Raw genomic sequence first — 23,971 nt, forward strand, 5'->3', positions numbered from 1 at the left:
CCTTGCCATTTAGCCAAAAGTTTATTTTCCACAGTGGGAACCAATACTAACACTCTGTCCCCAGGAGCAAAGCTGCGTAACCGAGCATTGCGGTTGTATACCCTCTGCTGTGCCTGTTGAGCCTGTTCCAGGTGCTCTCTCACTATCGGCACTACCGCAGCAATTCTCTCCTGCATTTGAGAAACATACTCAATCACCGTTTTGTAAGGACTAGACTGCCCCTCCCATGTCTCTTTGGCAATGTCTAGTAACCCCCTTGGGTGTCTCCCATACAACAAGTCGAAGGGTGATACAACAAGTCGAAGGGTGAAAACCCGGTGGAGGACTGGGGAACTTCTCTTATGGCCAACAATAAATACGGCAATAAGTAGTCCCAATCCCTACCATCCTTGTCGACCACTTTCCTAAGTATGTGTTTTAACGTCTTGTTAAACCTCTCGACCAGCCCATCAGTTTGGGGGTGATAAACCGAAGTTCTTAACTGTTCGATTTTGAACAGGCGGCATAACTCTTTCATGACTTTGGACATAAATGGTGTACCCTGGTCAGTTAGTATCTCCTTAGGTATACCCAGCCTGCTAAAGACATGAACTAGCTCTCTGGCAATGGTCTTGGTTGACATATTGCACAACGGGATCGCTTCCGGGTACCTGGTAGCGTAATCCATTATGACCAGAATATACTGGTGTCCCCTGGCAGACTTCATTAAGGGTCCAACCAAATCCATCGCTATTCTTTCAAACGGCACCTCTATGATAGGCAATGGAACTAGTTGACCCTTAAAATGTGGCCTTGGAGCATGATACTGACACTCAGGGCAGGATGCGCAAAAGTCAGATACCTCTTTATGAAGCCTGGGCCAGAAAAACCTCTGCATTATTCGCTCAGTGGTTTTCTCTACCCCTAGATGGCCTGCCGTTATATGACCATGGGCCAGATCCAACACTGTTCTTCTGTAGGCTTTGGGAACTATTAGTTGTTCCACAATATCTTCCCCCTTCTTAGTCACCTGATATAACAAATCCTGACACATTGCCATGTGGGGATAGGACAAAGGACTATCAGGGTCTACGGGTTTACCATCAACTACTTTTACATTCTCCCTGGCTTTTACCAAAGTAGGGTCATTCAACTGCTCCACGGCAAAGACCTCTCTTCTGACCTCTAAATCAGGCAGACGATCACCTGGCCCAACAACACTTCCCACCTCAATGGGAGGCACATCAGTTGGCGGGCCACCGTCACGCTCTGCATTCTCTAGTTCGCCAATCATAGTAGAAAAAGGGAATAACTCTGACTCAGAAGAAACTCCCTCCTCCACTACATCGACAACCTTCTCAAATGGATCAGGGTTCTTCACCTCTGGAACAAAACGGCTTTCCCACAACTTCCAGAAGTGAGCAAAGTCTCTCCCCAATATTGCATCGTACATCAGACCATGTACCAAACCTACAGAAACTATAGCAGAACCACATGGTGTCTCGATGTTCACCTTGGCAGTAACATAATATCGAGTATCCCCATGTATGCAGGTCACACCAACAGTTTTCCCCTCACGCCGCAAGGGGTTCACCAGCTCAGCTTTTATAAGTATCACCAAGCTACCAGAGTCTAACAGTGCCTCTACTCGGTTGCCATCTACAGTGAGTACACACATGTGCTTATCAGTCACAGCCTGCCGGTCAGCCATACAGGCTATCTGTGCAAAGAAAGACCCCCTGTGGTAGACATGAGCAGTATCACATTGCATAGGTTTTTTTAGTTCGTGCACAATTAGCGGCAATATGGCCGAAGCCACCACATCGGAAACACTGAGTCATATTAATGTCTAGTCGTTTACGGGGCAAGAACCTTCCCGGCCTGGCAGGCCTGTCTCCAGGTTCTACACCCTCAGTCTTAGGTACATTCCACCGCCCAGCACCCTTCTCCCCTGGAACAGTCTTACCAGTGTCTGTGGGAGATCGCCGGTGCGCCATCGGGGCTCGGTGGGGCATACTCATCAGCTCCTCAGCCGCCACGTACCTCTCCACCAGCTTGACCAACTGGTCCGCGGACTTAGGGTCTGCATGGCTCACCCACTTGCGCAGAGTCACAGGTAATGATCGCAGGTACCGGTCCATCACGACCCTTTCCACGATCTGTGGTCCCGTCAGCGTCTCGGGCTGTAGCCATTTTGAGGACAGATGGACGAGGTCATGCATCTGTGAACTTGGAGGCTTATCCCTATGGAACTCCCAGCGGTGGACCTGTTGGGCACGAACAAAGGTGGTGACTCCCAAGCGAGTTAGGATCTCCTGTTTTAGTTTTTTATAGTCCTTGGCATCAGCCAGGCATAAGTTGAAATATGCTTTTTGTGGCTCCCCAGACAAAAAAGGTGCCACCAGACTTGCCCACTGCTCCTTGGGCCAACTCTCCCTTTCGGCCGTTCTTTCAAATGCGGCGAGATAGGCCTCCACATCATCGCCCGAAGTCATCTTTTGAAGGAAGTGACTGGCTCGTACGGAGTGAGTGGGGGTGGGAGGACCAGTAGCAACCTCTCTGGGCCGGGCGACCAGGTGCTGTACCACCTCTTTTACGGCCTGGCAGGTTTCCTCGATGGCGACCTGTTGTTGCCTCTGGGCTGTCTCCAAGGCCAACAGTTGCACCCTGGTGGATTCCTGCTGAGCCCAGGTAGATTCCTGCTGAAGTTTGATCGTCTCCTGCTGAACTCCGGTAGATTCCTGCTGAGCTCTGGTAGATTCCTGCTGAGCTGCTGTAGTTTGGAGCAAGGCCTTAATCATGTCCTCCATTTTGTCCTGGGGTGTAGGTTCGAAGCTGAACCTTGCCTCTCTGAGCATTGGCTGACGCCTCCTCTGTGGGACTCCAAGGACACAGTGTTATTTCCACACTCACAAATTGGGTGTCTGTCCCTTTAATTTTTAAACGGAAAGTTTTCCTCTTGCTGCAACTTCAGTGTGTGTGGTTGCCCGCATTCTCCACCATATTGTGGCACAGTTAGGTTAGGGGGTCCCTCTCCTGTGTAGAGGACTCCTTCCTTACACACACACAGCAGCAGGGAAGCAACACACCAGTCTGGATGCAAGTACTAAATATTTAGGGAAAGTCACAACAATAGATATATAAGAAATGCAGGATCCACATTAATATTGAAAAAGCCAGATCCAAAAAAAATACATTGAATAAGACAGATCCACATAAAATAAATTGAAGAAGACAGATCCACATAAAAAAAACATTGAAAAAGCCAGATGCACATAAAAAAAACATTGAAAAAGCCAGATCCACCAAACATTCATTGAAAATGCCAGATCCACATAAAATAGTTATTATAGCGATACAAGTACCACTATAAGACTGATGGAGAAGCATTCAGCCAATTACAGCTTGCGGACTGGCAGCCAATCAGGAGCTGCTAATTGGGCTTTTCAATATATTTTATGTGAATCTGGATTTATCAAAGTTTTATATGTGGATCTGGCTCCTCGCAGCTGGTGCCAAATTCAAATTGCCAAATCTCTCTCCATGTCTGGCTGGCTGCCCATCCGCGATCTGCAACCAGCTTGCAGCCAAGCGTCAATTCACACCACTGCCACTTGAATCCCGATGCTCCGTGCTGACAGGCAGGATCCGTAACACCATTCCTGATTCCTTCAAGAATGGTGTACACACACACACACTAATATATATATATTGTGACACAGTTAGGTTAGGGGGTCCCTCTCCTGGGTAGAGGACTCCTTCCTTACACACACACACAGCAGCAGGGAAGGAGCACACCAGTTTGGATGCAAGTACAAGCTGGTCAGCGCCAGTCTTTATTGTACAATGACAGAAATATAAAGAAAACATAAATATAAATCCTAGCCCTGTCGGGGCACTAACTTCACAGGTAGTTCCCTCACTACCAGAACCTGGCAGGGCCTAATGCCTTCGCCAGCAACAAAGCACAGCACAGTACTCACAAATAGGTTTTTCAAGTGTCTCTGAGCAAACTCCCTGCCTGCTCTCCCAGGTGAGACACTCAGCCCTAAACACACTAGGCTTATATTGGCCACTCTCAGGTGGAAAACTAACAAGCCTGTTACCAGGCTGCGAGAACCAAAACCTGGAGTGGCCGTGGGTGGAGCCCTCCCTCTCCTCTCACCCACAACCCCCAGGTCCCAAACCGGCTTTTCAAAAAGCCGAAACTCAAGCCTGCTACACTGCAGACTTTCTCCTGGGGGTTTAAAACACAAAAGACAGGAATCTGGGACAAATGTACCTGCCACAGACCACTTAACCAGTGATATATATATACACACACTACCTTTCAAAAGTTTGGGGTCACTTAGAAATTTCCTTATTTTTGAAAGAAAAACACTGTTTTTTTCAATGAAGATTACATTAAATGAATCAGGAATACACTCTGGGCCTGATTCAGACCCGCTCGCGAGCACTGAGCGCTCGCAAGCGGGTTGATGGTGGCCCAGTGCGCATGCGCACGATGGAGCCGGCTCCATCGTGTGCATGCGCACGACGGAGCCGGCTCCATCGTGTGCATGCGTGAGACCTGGATAGCGACGGGCAAACAGTTGCTCCGGGTCTCGTACCAAAGGGGGCGTGCTGTCGATGTTGAGTGACAGCACGCCCCCTTTGGTGGGCGTGCCGGGGGCATGGCTGCCCAGATGGAGGCGTTCCCATGAGAACGCCATCTGGGGCTGGCCCCACTGACATCACAAGCTCTGTTTGAGCCGAAAGCACTCCAGGGCTTGCGGCAACGAGACCCTACCACAAGGGTCTCGTCGCAGGCCCGATGGTCACGATGGTCTTGACCATCGCGACCATCTTCCTGGCTGCTCGCTATAGCTGTGGGTGGTCACCCACAGCTATACGAGCGGCCAGGAGGCCGCTCTAAAAATCAAGAAGGACGGCCCTGATTCAGAGCGAGCACTCTGTCAGAGCGTCCGGCTCTGAATCAGGGCCTCTATACATTGTTAATGTGGTAAATGACTATACTAGCTGCAAACGTCTGGTTTTTAAAGGAATATCTACATAGGTGTATAGAGACCCATTTCCAGCAACCACCACTCCAGTGTTCTAATGGTACATTGTGTTTGCTAAGCGCATTAGAAGACTAATGGATGATTAGAAAACCCTTGAAAACCTTTGTGCAATTATGTTAGCACAGCTGAAAATGGGTTTGCTCATTAGAGAAGCTATAAAACTGGCCTTCCTTTGAGCTAGTTGAGTATCTGTAGCATCACATTTGTGGGTTCGATTATACTCGCCAAATGGCCAGAAAAAGAGAACTTTCAAATGAAACTCAACAGTCTATTCTTGTTCCTAGAAATGAAGGCTATTCCATGCAAGAAATTGCCAAGAAACTGAATATTTCCTACAACGGTGTGTACTACTCCCTTCAGAGAACAACACAAAGTCAAACAGGTTCTAACCAGAGTAGAAAGAGAAGTGGGAGGCCCCGGAGCACAATTGTGCAAGAAGACAAGTACATTAGAGTCTCTAGTTTGAGAAATAGATGCCTCACATGTCCTCAACTGGCAGCTTCATTAAATGGTACCCGTAAAATCCCAGTGTCAACGTCTACAGTGACTATTCAAAAAACCGAAACTCAAGCCTGCTACACTGCAGACTTTCTCCTGGGGGTTTAAAACACATAAGACAGGAATCTGGGACAAATGTACCTGCCACAGACCACTTTACCAATGATCCTATCACAATATATATATATATATATATATATAAAAGCCTAAAGTGCCGTGCAATAAATATATATATATTTTTAAAGTGCAGGTGCATAGAACAGTGCATATATAATAAATGCATATATATAAAAGCCTGTATTATACAGATGTAGTTAATAATAAAAATTAGTATTAAAACCAGTATAAAAACATGTCTCACAAATTAGAAATAAAAAATACAGTTTAATAAATACATACAATGGAGACATACATTTCATACGGACAGAATAAAAACATACAACGTAATCAGACAAGAAAAAATAAAAAATTAATACGGGAAAAAATATATATATTCTTAAAAACAATAGATAGCTTATCTTGTTTTTAGAGGAGTATGCCAGCGAGGTACAGGCTCCCAACGCGTTTTGTCTCCTAGTGGACTTCTTCAAGGGGAATCCAATTAAAAGTCCCTTGGCAGAGGGTATTACGTTTTTTTACTAGTCTCCGAGTGCCGCCTGTGATTTTTTGTGCGGTGTAAAGTGGGGGTGCTGTCCTCCTGAAGGGCACTGGAGCGAGGTTTGGACTGTGTGTCCAGTTGACACTGCGTGAAGGAGTGCTGGAGCACTATATTTATATATATCTCTATCAAGGATGAGCGGGTTCGGATTTCTGAAATCCGAACCCCCTGAGCCCCCCCAATCTGAGTCGTATCCGAGTCAGGCTTGACTTTTCCCGCCTGATTAGGATCTGAAATCGAGGCAAAACGTCATCATCCCGCCTTCCGGATCTTGCGGGTTTTGGATACTATAAAAGGTCCCCGCGTCGGCGCCATTTCTCACTCCGGCTGTGGACAGTGAAGAGGGAGGGTGGGAGCTAGGGCTGGCTGGGCTGTGTTGTGCTGCTGTTGTCCATAGGGGCTGTGACCACTCTGTCCATAGGGGCTGACTGGGCTGTGTTGTGGTGCTGTCATCCATAGGGGCTGGCTGGGCTGTGTTGTGGTGCTGTCATAGGGGCTGGCTGGGCTGTGTTGTGCAGTCAGTTGTCCATAAGGGCTGAGTCCACTCCAAAGTCTATAGGGGCTGGCTGGACTGTGTTGTGCAGTGTCCCATAAAGGCTGTAGTCCTAGAGGGGTGCTGTAGTATTGTCCAGGGGGTGATCTGTGCATCAGGGGTGCTCCCCCAAAGTACACTCCAAAAAATATATATTTTTTTCTGTGTTTGTGAATTGTGTGCGCAGTAGCCACACGTGCATCAACAAAGTAACGCCAAGTGTGCTCCTGTGTCATAAGTAAAGGGCCGGCTGGCTTGACCGTTAAAGGGTGCTGTCACCCCCAAAGTGCACTCCAAACAAAATAAAAAATTATTTTCTGTGTTTGTGAATTTTGTGCACTGTGGCTGCATGTGCATCAACAAAGGAGCAGCGCCAAGCGTGCGCCTGTGTCCCATAAGTAAAGGGCCGGCTGGCTTGTCCGTTAAAGGGTGCTGTAACCCCCAAAGTGCACTCCAAACAAAATAAATAGATATTTTCTGTGTTTGTGAATTGTGTGTACTGTGGCCGCACGTGCATCAACAAAGTAGCGCCAAGCGTGTGCCTGTGTCATAAGTAAAGGGCCGGCTGGCTCGTCTGTTAAAGGGTGCTGTAACCCCCAAAGTGCACTCCAAACAAAATAAAAAAATATTTTCTGTGTTTGTGAATTGTGTGCACTGTGGCTGCACGTGCATCAACAAAGGAGCAGCGCCAAGTGTGCGCCTGTGTCCCATAAGTCTGTTAAAGGGTGGTGTAACCCCCAAAGTGCACTCCACAAAAAATGTAAAAAAAAAAAATTTTCTGTCTTTGTGAATTGTGTGGGCTGTAGCCGCACCTGCATCCTTAAAGCAGCAGCAACAAGCATGTGCGTCTGTCTGTTAAAGGGTGGTGTAACCCCCAAAGTGCGCTACACAAAAAATAAACTTTTTTTTTTTCTGTCTTTGTGAATTGTGTGGGCTGTAGCCGCACCTGCATCCTCAAAGCAGCAGCAACAAGCATTCGTCTGTCTGTTAAAGGGTGGTGTAACCCGCAAAGTGCGCTCCATAAAAAATAAAAAATTCTTCTTTTTTTTTCTGTCTTTGTGAATTGTGTGGGCTGTAGCCGCACCTGCATCCTCAAAGCAGCAGCGACAACCGTGCGTCTGTCTGTTAAAGGGTGGTGTAACCCCCAAAGTGCGCTCCAACCAAAATAAAATAATATTTTTTTCTGTGTTTGTGTGTGAAATGTATACTCAGTAGTCGCACCTGCATCCTCCAAGCAGCAGCAACAAGCGTGCGTCTGTCTGTTAAAGGGTGGTGTAACCCCCAAAGTGCGCTCCAACCAAAATAAACTTCTTTTTTTCTGTGGTTGTGTGTGAAATGTATACGCAGTAGCCGCACCTGCATCCTCAAAGCAGCAGCGACAAGCGTGCGTCTGTCTGTTAAAGGGTGGTGTAACCCCCAAAGTGCGCTCCACAAAAAATAAAAAATTCTTCTTTTGTTTCTGTCTTTGTGATTGTGTGGGCTGTAGGCGCACCTGCATCCTCAAAGCAGCAGCAACAAGCGTGCATCTGTCTGTTAAAGGGTGGTGTAACCCCCAAAGTGCGCTCCACAAAAAATAAACAATTCTTTTTTTTCTGTGTTTGTGTGCGAAATGTATGCGCAGTAGCCGCACGTGCATCAACACAGCAGCAGTGCCAAGCGTGTGCCTGTGTCATAAGTCAAGGGCTGCTTTGGACATCTGGTCCGGACTGAAGGACGTGCCAACAATTTCTGACAAGTCTACTGTCACTGCATATGATACTGTCACCATTGACAGAATGATGGAGGATTACATCGGTGACAGCATCCAAGTAGGCATGTCAGACAGTCTTTACCTGTACTGGCAGGAAAAAGAGGCAATTTGGAGGCCCCTGTACAAACTGGCTCTATTTTACCTGAGTTGCCCCCCCTCCAGTGTGTACTCCGAAAGAGTGTTTAGTGCAGCCAGGAACCTTGTCAGCGAAAGGCATAGGAGGTTGCTTCCACAAAATGTGGAGAAGATGATGTTCATAAAAATTAATTATCAACTCTTCCAGGGAGACCAGCCTCCAGAACGTACAGTGGGACATGTGGTGGTGGATTCCAGCGGATTACGAATTAATACTCTGTGAGGATGAGGATGTACACAACACTGAAGAGGATGAGGAATCGGTGGATGAGGAGGATTAGGACGACATCTTGCCTCCGTATTGGCATGGCCAGGTAGAACTGTCGCATGGTGCTGCATGCCAAATTTCAGGGCAAAAACATAAAAAATGAGGACATGGGAGTAATCTAAAGCTCCAACTGTCAAAACTCAGGGTAGGAGGCGAAGTTAGATTTGGGGCTTGTTTTATTAGGTAGCTATTGTGCCAGGGTACGTACTTTTGGGGTTCAGGTAAATTAGAAAGTCACAGTTTTTAAACTATTACCTCAAGAATGCGCCATTATAAAGATAGGACTTTTCAACTTGTTGCGCAGCAGCAGTAGGAGCTTCCAGCAGGTGTAGTCATAGTGGCTTCACTTGGGTGCAGCAAGATGGCCGTCGTTTATGGGCATTAGCGGGCAAAGCAGCGGCGGTTGTCGGTTGTCGGCGGGGGATGCGGGTGTCGGCAGGGGCGCGGGTGTTGGCGGCGGAGGCTCCAGCGGCGGTGAGGGCGTTGGCGGCGGGCATGGACCCGAGAGGATTCAGACCCCACGAGCCATTATGCCGAATACGGCAGCGGTGCTCATTTAAAAAATGGTGCCTCAGGGCTATTTTTGAAATTCAAATATGGCCGCCGCTAGCCAATCACGGCTTGCGGTGGCCAACTTTGAATTTTAAAACGGGGGCCGCTGCCGTACTCGGCAGAATGTCTGGTGGGGACTAGATCCTCTCTGATCCAGGCCCACCGCCGACACCCAAACAGGCGCAGGTCCCGCAGCTGCCCCCGCTGCCGACGTCGCAATGCGTGATTGGCTCGTGGCGGCCTTCTTTGATTTTCAAAGATGGCCACCGTGAGCCAATCACGACTCGTGATGTCATTGGAGGCGGCGGCACCTGCAGAGGACCATAGAAGCCCTGGGGAGGTGGCGCCCGCCAGGTGAAGATGCCAGAAGCCCTGGCGGGTGGGCGCCCGCCAGGTGAAGACGCCGAAGCCCTGGCGGGTTGGCATCCGCCAGACGAAGATGCCGAAGCCCTGGTGGGTTGGTGCCCGCCGGAAAAAGACACCGGAAGTCCTAGTGGGTGGCGGGCCATGCAAAAGAGCTGACACAGGCTGCCGCCCACTAGGTGAAGATGCCAGAAGCCCTGGCGGGTGGGCGCTCGCCAGGCAAAGACTCCGGAAGTCCTAGTGGGCGGCAGCCATGCAAAAGAACTGACACAGGCTGCCACCCACTAGGTGAAGAGAGCGAAGCCCTGGCGGGTTGGCGCCCGCCAGGCGAAGATGCCAGAAGTCCTAGTGGGCGGCAGCCATGAGAAAGAGCTATCACAGGCTGCCGCCCACTAGGTGAAGACTTCGAAGCCTTGGTGGCTTGGCACCCGCCAGGTGAAGACGCTGAAGCCCTAGCAGGTTGGTGCCCGCCAGACGAAGACACCAGAAGTCCTAGTGGGAGGCAGCCATGAAAAAGAGCTATCACAGGCTGCTGCCCACTAGGCGAAGACACCGAAGCCGTGGCGGGTTGGCGCCCGCCAGGCGAAGACGCCGGAAGTCCTAGTGGGTGGCAGCCACGAAAAAGAGCTATCACAGGCTGCCGCCCACTAGGTGAAGTCGTCGAAGCCCTGGCGGCTTGGTGCCCGCCAGGTGTATACACCGAAGCCCTGGCGGGTTGGCATCCGCCAGGCGAAGACGCCGAAGCCCTGGCAGGTTGGCGCCCGCCAGGCGAAAATGCCGAAGCCCTGGCGGGGGAGAAGATGCCTAAGTCCTGGGGGGATGGCGGCCTTTAAGCGCTTTGCATGTCCGTCATCCCCCAGGTGAAGACCTGTAAAATAAAATATTACAATATTAAAGTGTGTTGTGTTATTTTAATATTTTTTTTACAGGTGGCAGTGGGCCCTAATGCCCAGCATGCTGGTACTTGTGGTTTTCCAAGTACCAGCATGCAGGGAGACGTGCTGGGACCTATAGTTCACCTGCAAAAGAAAATATTCTTTAAAATGCACCATACTACACAATCAACCCAGCACCTACTGCCCAGGGGTGCTGGGGATAGCCCCGGGCTATCAGCCTGGGCCTGGGGTCCCCTGAGGAGGGGGACTCCTTTATTGGGGGGTCCCTCCCCTGGACTGACTAGCGGTCAGGGTTGATGCTGCGGCTGGGGGACCCGGTGAAAGGGCTCCCCTGGCTGTGGCATCACCCCCCTGCTAGACGGAGTCCGGTGCTGGTTCTGGGAAATGCAAGGGGAGCTCTATGCATTTTTTCCCCTTTTATTTCCAGAACCAGGACCGGCTCAGAGCCCTGTGCTGGTTGCGCTAAATACAGGGGACAAACGACGTAGGGGGCCCCTTGTATTAAGCACAACCAGCACCAGGCTTTTGAGAACCTGTCCTGGTTGCCAAAATACAGGGGTCGAATGACATAGGGGTCCCCCGTATTTAGCGCAACCAGCAGAGGGCTCTGAGCCGGTCCTGGTTCTGGAAATATAGGGGGAAAAATGCATAGAGCTCCCCCTGTATCTCCCAGAACCAGCACCGGACTCCGACTAACGGGGGGAGTGATGCCACAGCCAGGGGAGCCCTTTCACCGGGTCCCCCAGCCGCAGCATCACCCCTGACCGCTAGTCAGCCCAGGCCGGGGATCCCTGGGGAGTTGGGGACCCCCCCAATAAAGGAGTCCCCCTCCTCAGGGGACCCTGGCACAGGCTATCCCCGGCACCCCTGGGCGGTGGGTGCCGGGTTGATTATGTATAGTGTGGTGCATAAGAGAATATAAATATTGTCTTTTGCACTAATACTGCAGGTCCCAGCAGGTATCCCTCGCATGCTGGTACTTGGAGAACCACAAGTACCAGCAGGTGGGGTATTAAGGGCCTGCTGGCACCTATAGTACCCCTGCAAAAGAAATATTCAAATAAAACACACAGACACAGTCTTAGAAATCTTTTATTTACCGTCACCTTTACCTGGAGCGCGGCGGCCAGTAAGCTCTTTTGCGCGGCTGCCGCACATCCAGGACTTCCCATCATCTTCATTCTTCAACTGGTATCTCCAGCTCCCTGGTCGACGGACTGAATGGACGGAGCGCGTGCTGCTGGCTGTATTTAAGCCAGCCGAGGGGGCAGGGCGAAGACGTCGTGAGCCGTGATTGGCTCACGGCGGCCATCTTTGAATTTCAAAAATGGTGCTGAGGCGCCATTTTTGAAAAGGGCACGCTCGGTTCTCACCATTGAATTCAATGGTGTGAACAGCTCATTGTCTTCCACTGATGCCCCCTTTGCACTGCACCACTGCCACTGCTCAGCACCACTGCTGCTGCCGCAACCCCACACACCTACAGCCGTCTCGCACTCTGCACCTCCCAAACCAACCTCCTGTGTGCTGTCCCCTCGTCTACCTGCATTAGAGTACCATTTTGTTGCCCTTCTCCCCTGCAATCCAAACCCTGATAGTTAATAAATTTAAAAAAAAACTATGATATTTCATAGACAAAAAACCTTACGGTTTCATATGTCCCATTAAGGCTGCTTAGGCATGATCTGAAAATTCACAAAACCTATTGATCTTCTGCCACTCAAACTTCAAAAAGCAATGAAATTCCGATCATTAAGGCTAACGCCTTAATGGACATGTTCCTTGCACAATACAGATACGGTATACCATCACACCCTGTGGTTAACGGCAGATTCAGCACTCTCACAGAATGAGATTGCTATCACTCACAAAATGGTGGAGCTGCTAATTCACAGAATTGTGTGCTCACTGGAATACACACATGCAGTCTATGCAACTGAGGACTAAACAGAAAATAGAGCTGTGCAGATGTGATAAAAGTGGTGTGGATGAGGGGAGGAAACACAGCAGCGTGGATAGGTGAGACATAAATGCGTGTAGAGGAGGGAAGGTTAGGCAGTACAGAGGGAGGGGGTAGCCAAAGTAATGCAGATGGGTGGAAAACAGTGGTGCGGATGGAGGGAAACAGAGTGGCACGGTTTGGGGGGACAGCGATGTGGATGGGGGAAGAGAGTGGCATGGACATGGGAAGACAGAGCAGTGCAGATGGGTATAGACAGATTGGTGCGGCTAAGGGAACACACAACAGTAGGGATTGGGGAAGATAGATTAGTGTGGATGGGTAGGAAGACAGAGTAGTGCGGGTGGGGGTAGGAGACAGAGTTGCACAGTTGGGGGGGACAGAGTGGTGCAGATGGAGGAAGAAAGAGTGCCACAGAGGAAAGGAAGACAGCGGCGTGGCTTAGGGGAAGGCAGTGGTGCAGAAGGAAACAGAGTAGCTCGGATGCAGGGAGGTGCAGATGGAGAAAGACAGATTGGTGCAGATGAGAGAACACAGACTACTATAGTTCAGAGACCACATAGCAGTAGGGATTGGGGAAGACAGATTGGTGTGGATGGGGAGGAAGACAGAGTGGTGCGGGTGGTGGGGGGAGACAGAGTTGCACGGTTGGGGGACCAGAGTATTGCAGATGGAGGAAGAAAGCATGCCACAGATGAGAGAAAGACAACAACGTGGCTGTGGAGAAGGCACGGATGCAGGGCGGTGCGACTGGGGAAAAACACTGCGGATGAGGGAACACAGACTATCACAGTTGAGAGACCACACAGCAGTAGGGTTTGGGGAATATATAGCAGCATCGAGACATATAGGGGAAGAAAGTGTACATGCCTAGACAGAGTATGATATTTTTAAAAATAAGGGAGCTGAAGGTGTATTCTAAATTAGATAAATGTATGCAGGGAGAAGGATTTTGGAAGCCAGTGAGATTGTTTTGGTGATCAAATGGGAAGATTGTGGGCACTGAGTGGGATGTGGGAGCCACATAACTGCTTTGACCTCAGTTGTATAGACTGCATGTGTGTATTCCAATGAGCACACAATTCTGTGAATTAGCAGCTCCACCAATTTGAGAGTGACAGCAATCTCATTCTGTGAGAGTGCTGAATCTGCAGTTAACCACAGGGTGTGATGGCATACCATATCTGTATTGCGCAAGGAACACATCCATTAAGGCGTCAGCCTTAATGATCGTATTTTCATTGCTTTTTGAAGTTTGAGTGGCAGAAAATCAATAGGATTTGTGAATTTTCAGATCATGTCTAAGCAGCCTTAATGGGACATATGAAACCGTAGGTTTTTTGTCTATGGAATATATATATATATATATATGTATATATATATACACAAATGCAAATACAAATGCACAAGATGTATGACAGGGGGACCGCAGCAGATATTTCCGATACAGTAGCATTAGCCGCTGTAGCCTATGGGCTACACATCGCAAAATTAGCTGGGAGGAGGACCAATTTAAAATATCGCCACCACGTGCTGATTGTGCATTGCAGACTCAGTGACAGTTTCACCCACCCCCACTTTGAGGGCCATAGTTTTACTACTATTGCATATTGTGAACTACATTTTTTCCCTCCAAGGGATGACAGCAAGGTACAGACTCCCCCTCACTGACAGGAGCCAGATCCTGCACTGTAGCATTAAGCTCTTAGGCTACCCTATAACTATTATTTATACTGATGGAAATATTACGAAACTAATTACCTGAGGGCTAGTTGTGTTGCTGAGATTGCACAGTCGTAATTAAAGAGATTTTTGGACCTGTGGACCTTTTATCGCAAGTGTCTGGTGGGAGACCTGGGCATGGCGAGACCAGCGGGGACCACAAGCATAGCAGCTGACCTGGATCACAGTGGATCCAGTCTTGCCTGCCATTACAGCAGGGTATAATGGCTGCCGTGGGGTTCCCCTGCTGCCCCACGTTCATAATGATGTAGCCCATTTCAAATATGGTGGAGCAAACAAACCAATCATGACTTGATTCAAGATGGCTGTGACAAGCTACGTCATTGCCCTGCGCACTGGCGCTGGCATATATTAGCCAGTGTGAGGTGGCGGGAGTTAGTCTGTCAGCTGTGAAGGAGCAGAGAAGAGCTCCTGAAGACTTAAGCGATGATGACAAAGATAGTGGAAGTCATGGAGGGAAGCAGCCATTCTAAAGAGCTATAAAGAGGCTGCGCCCACCAGGTGAAAACAAAGTAGCCAACGCCTAGTAGAGTGGTCGGTGAAGGCGATGGAAACTCTGGTGCAGCAGTGGCCACTGCAAAAGAGCTTAAGAAAGCCACTGCACACCATGTGAAGATTGGAGCAGAGGACATGGGAAGCCTTGGGGCTGCAGAGGTGACACACGTAAAGGCCCAGGACAGACCCCTGGCTAACCCAGCTTTGTTCAGCTGAAGACTACTGGTAAGTCTATTTTGTAATGCTGTATCCCCGAGTCACCAGGCCCGGGGGCATGTCCAGGCTTTAGGACTGTTGCATTATAGGCAGACACAAGGCCCAATAGGACATAAGGGGGCACTGGGCTCTATAGGTAGGTTGCAATTTGCCAAGGCACTGTAGGTATTAGGCCCATCTAGTGTATTGTAACTGGCCCGGTTAGATGGGCAGTAGGCTTGAGGCCGCAGGGGACATTAGGCCCAATAGTGGTGGTGTTAAGGCACCCTTACCAAGATATGCACAAGGCCTGAGGCACTGTGGGAATTAGGACAAATCTAGTATTGCTTGGTCCCATTTATAGGCATACACTAGGCCTGGAGCAGGGAAGGGCATTTGGCCCTGTAGCAGGTGTTTGAAAGTGCCTGATTAGGTGGGCACTAGGCCCCATGGTAGTGATATGTTGGTCCCATTAATGGGTAATCTGGCCACATTGTCATTGTAATCCCCAGCAGTCAGCACCCATTTAAGGCAGGCTGTGGTAAATCACGGTATCCCTCTGAGTCAGGTCCCTATTAAAGATAGGCTATTGGTAAGATACCTGCTTGTTCTGTATATGTACTGTTACCTTGTTTGTATCGGTAACTGCATTGTTTTGTAATTATTGTATTGTGTGTATGAATAATGCATTGCCTTTATAACACCATTGTTGGAGAGCGTAGTAGGAGTAGTGTGTTAGGTAGTGCATTACACCCAGCCTTGATTACTGTTGTTCACCAGGTAAGCTAGAGTTAGGGCCTGATTTATGAATGTGTGAGTAGTCCGGTTGCGGTGGGTGGCAAACGCTAGGGAAAAAATGTATTGCAGCCGGTGTGTGTGGGCTGTCGCCTTGTGTTTCTATTGGCAGACAGGCCCGTACTGGTGGTGTTAAAGTGGGAATCTGGTGCCACACCACAAAGCCTGCCACTCACCCACGGTACATACATCTGGCTAGCAGGGTGCCTTGAATGGCACTCTGCAGCTAGAATTGCTGCTTCAGTGTTGCCGGAGCACTCCAGGCAGATACCCTACAGCTCTGACAGACCCCTCCAAGGATGCTCCGGTCAGAGCTGTAATTACCGGGGCTGCTGGCCCCAACACCTCTGCATGACGTCATGGTCCGGGTGGGTTGGCCAGAACAGGGCGCAGAAAAGCCCAGTCACAGCCCTGTTGACAGGTACTAAGATCGCAACCGTTCATCCAGTGAAGTGACAAGAGTGTGTTTGGTGAGTAAATCTGTGTCTTGCTACATCAAGACTTGGGGATCTGCATATCCGCAGTTCTCACCTATGTATAATGTTACAGTTAGGCTATTTTAGCGTGGCGCCGCGCCCTGCCTTTATGGTGGTGCCCCACTGACACAACAGTCTCCACCCGCAGGCCACAGTGTTCAGCAGGGGGGGGGGGGGGCTAAGTTCCGGAGAAACAATCACATGCATGTACACGGTATCTATTCACACTATTCACATGCGAGTGTGTTTTTGTGAATAAAATAAGACACATTTAGTTGCTCAGTGTGTTCTGTCTTTTCTTATATATGTTTGGAATATAGTGGAGATTGTCAATTGTTCCTGACTCAAGTGGGATTATTCATGTGCAGACACCAAGAGGTATATTTACTAAAGTGACAGTTTTTAGAAGTGGAGATGTTGCCCATAGTAACCCATAAGATTCTAGCTATTATCTTCTTGAAGGTGCTAGTTAAATGTTAAGTAGAATCTAATTGGTTGCTATGGGCAATATCTCAATATATACGTACTCACATTAGTAAATATACCCCCAAAGGTTCTATTCTATACTCTAAGAAGAATACCTATGGGGACTATGGATATCTTTTTTTGCAAAGGCTTGAGGATCTATTATCACTCCTCAGTTATATTCCCTACACAACTTGAGGGTGTTTTAAATTGTTATTGGGTATGGTAGGTTTGCGCCAGAAATGAATTTACAAGTAAATCCACTGTTAGTACAAAAAAGTTCACACAAATTGGAAGTTATATATTCGACCTAGATGAAGTACTTCATGTGTGAAGAAATTAATATCTATATATCCATAAGCCACTGTTCACAGGATGTACTGTATTTATATTCCTCTCACCATATGCTGATACTTAGGGGCAAATTGTGAAATATATATCACCAACCAAACTATCATTTCTTAAACGCAGCCTGCAAAATGTAAGTTAGAAGCTGATTGGTTGGTGATATATATCTCACATCAAGCTTTGATACATATGCCCCTTAGTGTGGAGAAGCTGAAAAATAGATTAGCACCGAGTGCGATGTGAACTGGCCTCCTCAAATGGATCCCAATCGGATACTACAGATATGAGGTGCCTGAAGACACTGTGATCTCTGAGCGTGGGAATGAGTGCAGTACGGTGAGGCCGTCTTAATGGCATTCTGCTTCAGCCTGGTAGTCCGGCACTGATATGACCAATGTCGGAGACACCCCCAAGTAATCCAATGGAGGAGCTAGCAGGACCGGCACACAGATGGCTCATGGGGCTCCTACCACATGTGAACCTGTGGTGTCTGCAGTCTGCGAAGTCCATCTACTGTTCCAGGGCCCCAGGGGACTGCATGCAAATTCACAGTTGCAGTGGAATAGGTAGGTATGATGCAATAAATAGTGTTTATTTATGAAATATGTTAACATATTATAGACCATTAAACACAAACATATTTGAAAACAGACTGTCTAATCCACACTCATCTTCCAACAATAATCATGTGCTCAGTTGCCATACAAGTGTCTTCTTACCGCACCTGTGCATCTTGCAGCTTGGCCTCTAAATCCTCTAAGTCCATGTGTTTATAACGGTACTTGTTGTCCTTGCAGAGCCGGATGCCATCAATAATGGAGGCATGGTTCAGTTCATCCGATAGCACGGCATCCTCAGGAGTCAGTATTGTCTTAAATGAAGCAATGCAAAGTTATTAAATCCAATGACTGTGGTAATTGTCCTTTATTGAAAGAGTGCAATATCAGATCACTTTCCTCTGGGGCATTGATTTATAAATATTATGGTGCAGGATTCATGGTTTCAAATTCTCATCACAATATTATAGAGAAAAAATGTAAACCTGAAAATAAAAGGCCCCATACACCTGAGCCATGATTCCCCATTCTGCCGTTGCCGCCCTGATCCTCTGGTTGGCGACCAAAAACGTTAATCAGCAGACATCGATGATCGGCATAATCGGTTGTATTTTGGATGATGAAAGCCCCGCCTTTTTCTGTGGGACGAATAGTTATTGAGTCATTATTCTGTAAGGATCATAAGGCTTCTCTTTGTGCAGGGTTAAGATTACTATAAATCTGACGTGGACATGACTGGTCCAAATTTGTCAGATTACCGTTTATCACCAGCAGAAAACTCACTCCTATCCCTTGGATTATCTGATGTGCCAACCACAAAACATAATAAATTCAATTTTGCAATTGACCACTATAAATTCATGAGAAAGTTGAGACTACGGGAGTTTTTTTGGTAATAATGACATTTCCTTTATCGATTCCACTGCGATGACGAAACCCAGTTTATTTGATCCCCAATCCAGTAATTCTAGTACAAAAAACCTTTCAGAGGATGACTGAACAGGATTTGAACCAGTCATGTCCATATCAGATTTATAGTAATCTTAACCCTGCACAAAGAGGAGCCCTAAGATCCTTACTGAATAATGACTCAATAACTATTCGTCCTACAGAAAAAGACAGGGGCTATCATCGTTCAAAACTCAACTGATTATGTTAAAGAGATTAAAAGGCAGTTATCTGATGTTAAAACCTATGTCAGATGTGACAACAATCCCATACCAATGATCAAAAATAAGGTTGATAGCGTTCTTGACTTGGCACTCAGTCATGGCTGGATTGATACTAAAATGTAAATTTTTTTAAAAACTGATCATCCAGTGTGCCTTGTAATATATTGCCTTCCCAAGGTACACAAGACCTTAGTGGATCCCCCTGGCAGACCCATCATCTCTGCCAGGGGCTCCCTATTACAACCCTTATCTCTTTTTGTAGATAGTTGTCTACAACAAGTGGTTCCCAAGCTATATTAAAGATACTAATGACTTCTTAACTAAAATCCAGACTCTTGGTGAGATTGAAGAGGACGTATTACCTGTGCCATTAGATGTCTCCTCTCTTTATACCATCATACCACATGATCTTGATATAAAAGCTGTAAGGAATCTTTTAGGTAGCACTCCCTGGTCAGGTCCTCCAACTGAGTTCATTTTACAATTATTAGAGTTGGTACTTGAGAATAAATCACTTCATGTATGAAAATAATTTTTATATCCAGGTTACGGGTACTGCAATAGGCTCGAATGTCGTACTATCTGCCAGGGGTTCCCTGGCACCATTTTCTGGCATTTTGAGCAGTGCTGAGACACCCGACGTGGGACCTAGGAGAGGTAAGTATTAGATAATATGGGTGCGGTGCATGCCCTCCTGGACCCGGGGGCCCATGTGCACCGCACACCCTGCACCCATTATAGATATGCCCCTTGGTATTACATACCCATTCCACCCAGGGTATAGCAACATCTACATTAGGAAACCTATTCAATTCTTATGCCAGTTTGCTCGATTTTATTTAACACCGGCAATTATGTTTGCAGTATTGCACTTACCTTGCAGAGAATGTACAGTGAAATCACATCGCCGGACACTACATTATTAGATGACTGCCATTCACAATGCAGAGTAACAAACACATAATAACTAACAGAGAGTGGTCACACTATAGAGGACAAAGTAATAACCAACCTCAAATATTCCTGCATTGGCATCATAGCAGCTCAAATATAAAATGGCATCTTCCCTTTGATGGAACCTGGCAATCTTCTCCTCAAGACTCTTGTGTATAGACTGAGGGAAAATAGTGAAACATGATTCTGGGGAGGGTACTGTAAAATCAAAAAATACTTTTATATCCCAATAAAGTGATATATTCAATTAGCATTTTCTGCTCTCTTGCAGAATTTTAATTTTTTCGGAAATTGTGTTCTGTACGTGTAATAGGTTTGCTTTACAAGTTTCATCAGGCTTCCGAAGTATGAATACTAATATATATTAGCAATTTAATGTGGATGTAACCTGACCAATTACCTATTATTAGACAATTAATTGAAAGCAGGGATCAGAAGCCCATTCAACATGGGACAATTTCCTGACTAATACTGGCCCACACTATTTCGTAGACTGCCATCAGCAGACTCTGGACTGAATGAATGAAGGGCCATGTTCTTTCTTCTACATATATGAAATTGTGTCTGTTCACTGATTAATTGCTTAAGAATTTTATTGCGGGAGATTTGATTTAAATCAATGAGCACATGTATTGGTATTGCTCACTCATACCTTTTCAGTGCATCAGTGGCTGCATAATGAGTGTTGAGCTTCAAGTGCTTTGTTCAAAGTGATGTAAGAGTTAAACTTGGGTTAAGCAGGAGGAGAACATTGTACCAGATATCACAACTACAGGAGGATTAAATCCATCACTCACCAGTGAGTGTGTTACCCTCCACCTCAAGCACCTGCTTTGTACACTGTTTGGACACTCCCTACTGAACGGTTAGCTTGGTTGGGTTCACTTCACTGCCTATACATACTTTGACCATCTCAATGCTTCAGTCCACTCTCTATCCAGGGCCGGCCCCAGGTCTGCTAGCACAATGTGACAGAATTTGTGGAGCCCCCTTCCCACAGTGATACTACCCCCCCTCCCTTGTAACAAAAAACAAAATGCTTCCCATACATAGGAAATGTTTTTTCTCTCTCTCGCCCTCTCCCTCTCTATGTAAAATACCACTGGATGGATTTTGATGGGGTTTAAGTGTATGAACCATTCATATATGACAAAAGGGAGTGGCAGTACCGAGCTGTATAGGAGCTGGCCAGGGTGCTGAAACAGCAAGAGAACATCTGAAACTGAGGCTTGGAATGAAGCAAATCGCAGAAAAAACCTATGTGAGTGACTGCTGCTGCTGCAGGGCTGAGGGCTGTGCTCTGATTGGCTGTCTGAGACAGTGAGAGCCAATCAGAGATAGCAATATGCCCTGTTGCTTAGTAGCAGCCTAGAGAGGGGAAGGAGTCAGGGACTGAGCAGGTTCACGGCTGAAGCAAACAGAGTAAGAGACAGCCTCCAATGAACCCATGAATATGCCCTGATGCAGACACAGTAGCCAGGAAGAAGCCAAGGGAGACATAGCCATCAGAAATGTTATAAAAAACAAACAACCATCGTAATATCATCAAATGATTTCCATCTGATGGTGAAAAATATCAGACTGCCACCATCAAATGGTAAAAACACTAACATCAGAACATAAACATTGATGGTTAGTACCCATCGAATTCCGATGTCCATCCTGACACTGAACCTGCAGGAGGCCACTGGCCACCATTCCTCCATTGTGAAGTGCTCCCTCTCCACCGTGATGTTACCACTCAGTCACACATCATTGGTGAACTGGAGGCACCTCAGGCAGTCCTCGGACAGGGGCATCACAGCGAGGAAGCTCAACAGGAAGCACAGGAAATACAGGGTATTGGGTTTGTGGTGAAACTGGTGAGATGCATGTGACAGGAGCGAGAAGGATATCGTTATCGTTCAATCACTCATAGAAATTGGCAAGTGGATGTGCGCCTTAAGAGTCCATGTTTTAAAGATAACCCTGCTTAAGCATAGGTGATTTAATTAGTACCTCATACAGTTTGATTATACCACCTGTGCACAAGCATGGAAATCTCTCTAAATGCGTACACACGGTCAGATTTAACATGACAATAAGAACGATATCGATATATCATTATCAATCATATCGTCCTGTTTTTGGGCCCTTCCAACCCCCAAACAATGGGCAATGCGTGGGCACGGATGGTCGATATCAATATCAACCATCGCCTGTGCATGCAGGTCAACCTGGTCGCTATCGACCAGGTTAGCCTGTTTACTTTAAGGACCCGCGATCGTCGATCACGGGTTGTTATAATCGTTTGGGGGTTGGTGCATGTGCTGGATGTTCGATATCGAACATCAAGCACATGAAGGACGATCAGACAACGATATATGATCGATCCATGCGATCCAGCTTAAAACCTGGACTGTTAGGTACACATACTTGTACTATCATACTTTCGTTGTGAGCTTACGTATTGATCTAAAGTGCTAATTCATACGTACACACTTTTACAATCTAACTTGTGATCCAGGAAACTCATCTCTCTAAAATATCTGCCGAAAAGACACAAAGGCTGCGCTGCTGCTGGAGGAGTACGAGCAGAAGCATCGGACAGAATGGGGGAAAGTGCATACACTCTTTGCCCGTGTTAAACCATGCTATTTACCTGGGTTGGATTGCCGGGTCAGTCGACCCGGCGATCAAACCCTCTCCCCTTTTACACCAGGGAGCTGCCAGGGTTAACCCTGCAATAACACGGGTTTTAGCTCTCGTGTAAAAGGGGTATTACAGTGCTGGTTTTAGTGATATCCATGCTTAGGCACAGATGGTTAAATCAGAATAGGTACTAATTAAGTACTAATTAAGTCACCTGTGCTCAACTATGGCTATCCTTAAAACCTGGATCGTTAGAGTGCCTTGAGGACCGTGGTTGGGAAGTTGCTAGTTAAGTAGAAACTGATTGGGTGCTATGGGCAACATCTCCACTTCTAAAAACTCACACTTTAGTAAATATACCCCCATATGTCTCATGTATGTCCTCCTCATTTATCTCTAATGCAGAATTGTCTCTGTATGCTATGTGACTGCTAATTGTACCCATACCTTTGCGATTCTGCTTATATGCATCCATGTAGCTCACTGGTCTCATGAATCTCTTTACCTGCATGATTTTTTTTTGTACAAGTAAATTTTATTGAAAAATGTTAAGGGGGTCATTCAGACCCACTCGCAAGCAGCAGTACGCTCGCAAGTGGGTCGATGTTCCCCACTGCGCATGCGCACGACGGAGGGATCTCCATCGTGCGCATGCGCGAGACCCGGACTGCGATAGCCAAGCTGTCGCTCCGGGTCTCGCACCAAAGGGGGCGTGCTGTCGATGGTGAGTGACAGCACGCCCCCTTTGGTGGACGTGCCGGGGGCGTGCCTGCCAGACGGAGGCGTTCCCATGGGAACGCCTACCGTCTGAAGCCGGCCCCACTGACATCACTAGTGATGTCAGTGGTAGTGATTTTGTCTCTGATAGAGCCAAAATCACTCCAGGACTTGTGGCTGGGAAACCCTACCGCAAGACCATCGCGACCATCTTTTTGGACGCTCGTATATGCTGTGGGTGGTCACCCACAGCTATACGAGTGTCCAGGAGGACGCTCCATTTTAATGGAGGAGGGCCCTGATTCAGAGCGAGCGCTCTGGTCAGAGCATCCGGCTCTGAATCAGGCCCTAAATTCTTAAACAAATAAAACACAGATGTGTACATTGATAAACATTATAATACAAAAGGGATTATGATAAAAACCATTTTGTGATAGCAAAATCAATAACACACAATGCACATTCCAAAACATAAAATTAATAGGTAACAAAGAAAAAGAAAAACTAGAAAGAAGAGATTATTATTATCATCATTTATTTATATGGCGCCACAAATGTTCCGCAGCGCCTTACAAAGCACATAAACAAGTTGTAGACAAGCGACTTACAGAACAATACAATACAGGACCAGGACATGGATAATATATATTGCTACATTAGTGACCATAACACCCAGATAAGCAACAGAGCGTAAGCAGCCAAGTGTTAGGTGCCCTAGTGGTGAGTAAGAAGTAGATGAAACTAAAGTAGGGAGAAGTACAAGAGGTTA

The 23,971-nt window shown here is 47.3% G+C and overlaps 1 protein-coding gene across 1 annotated transcript in view; it reads right to left on the minus strand.

Annotated features, from left to right (window-relative positions):
* The window catches only part of LOC148479003 (2-amino-3-ketobutyrate coenzyme A ligase, mitochondrial-like), a 111,993-nt gene that overhangs the window by 26,257 nt on the left and 61,765 nt on the right, over positions 1–23,971 (minus strand). The window contains exons 3-4 of the mRNA XM_088455081.1: positions 19,913–20,014; positions 17,896–18,042 (exon numbers count right to left, since the gene is read on the minus strand). Of these exons, the coding sequence (XP_088311207.1) occupies positions 17,896–18,042; positions 19,913–20,014 (249 nt within the window). The remainder of the gene's footprint in view (positions 1–17,895; positions 18,043–19,912; positions 20,015–23,971) is intronic.

This window comes from Taudactylus pleione, unplaced genomic scaffold (assembly GCF_031769625.1).
Source record: "Taudactylus pleione unplaced genomic scaffold, aTauple2 ptg000642l, whole genome shotgun sequence".
Classification (NCBI taxonomy): Eukaryota; Metazoa; Chordata; class Amphibia; order Anura; family Myobatrachidae; genus Taudactylus; species Taudactylus pleione.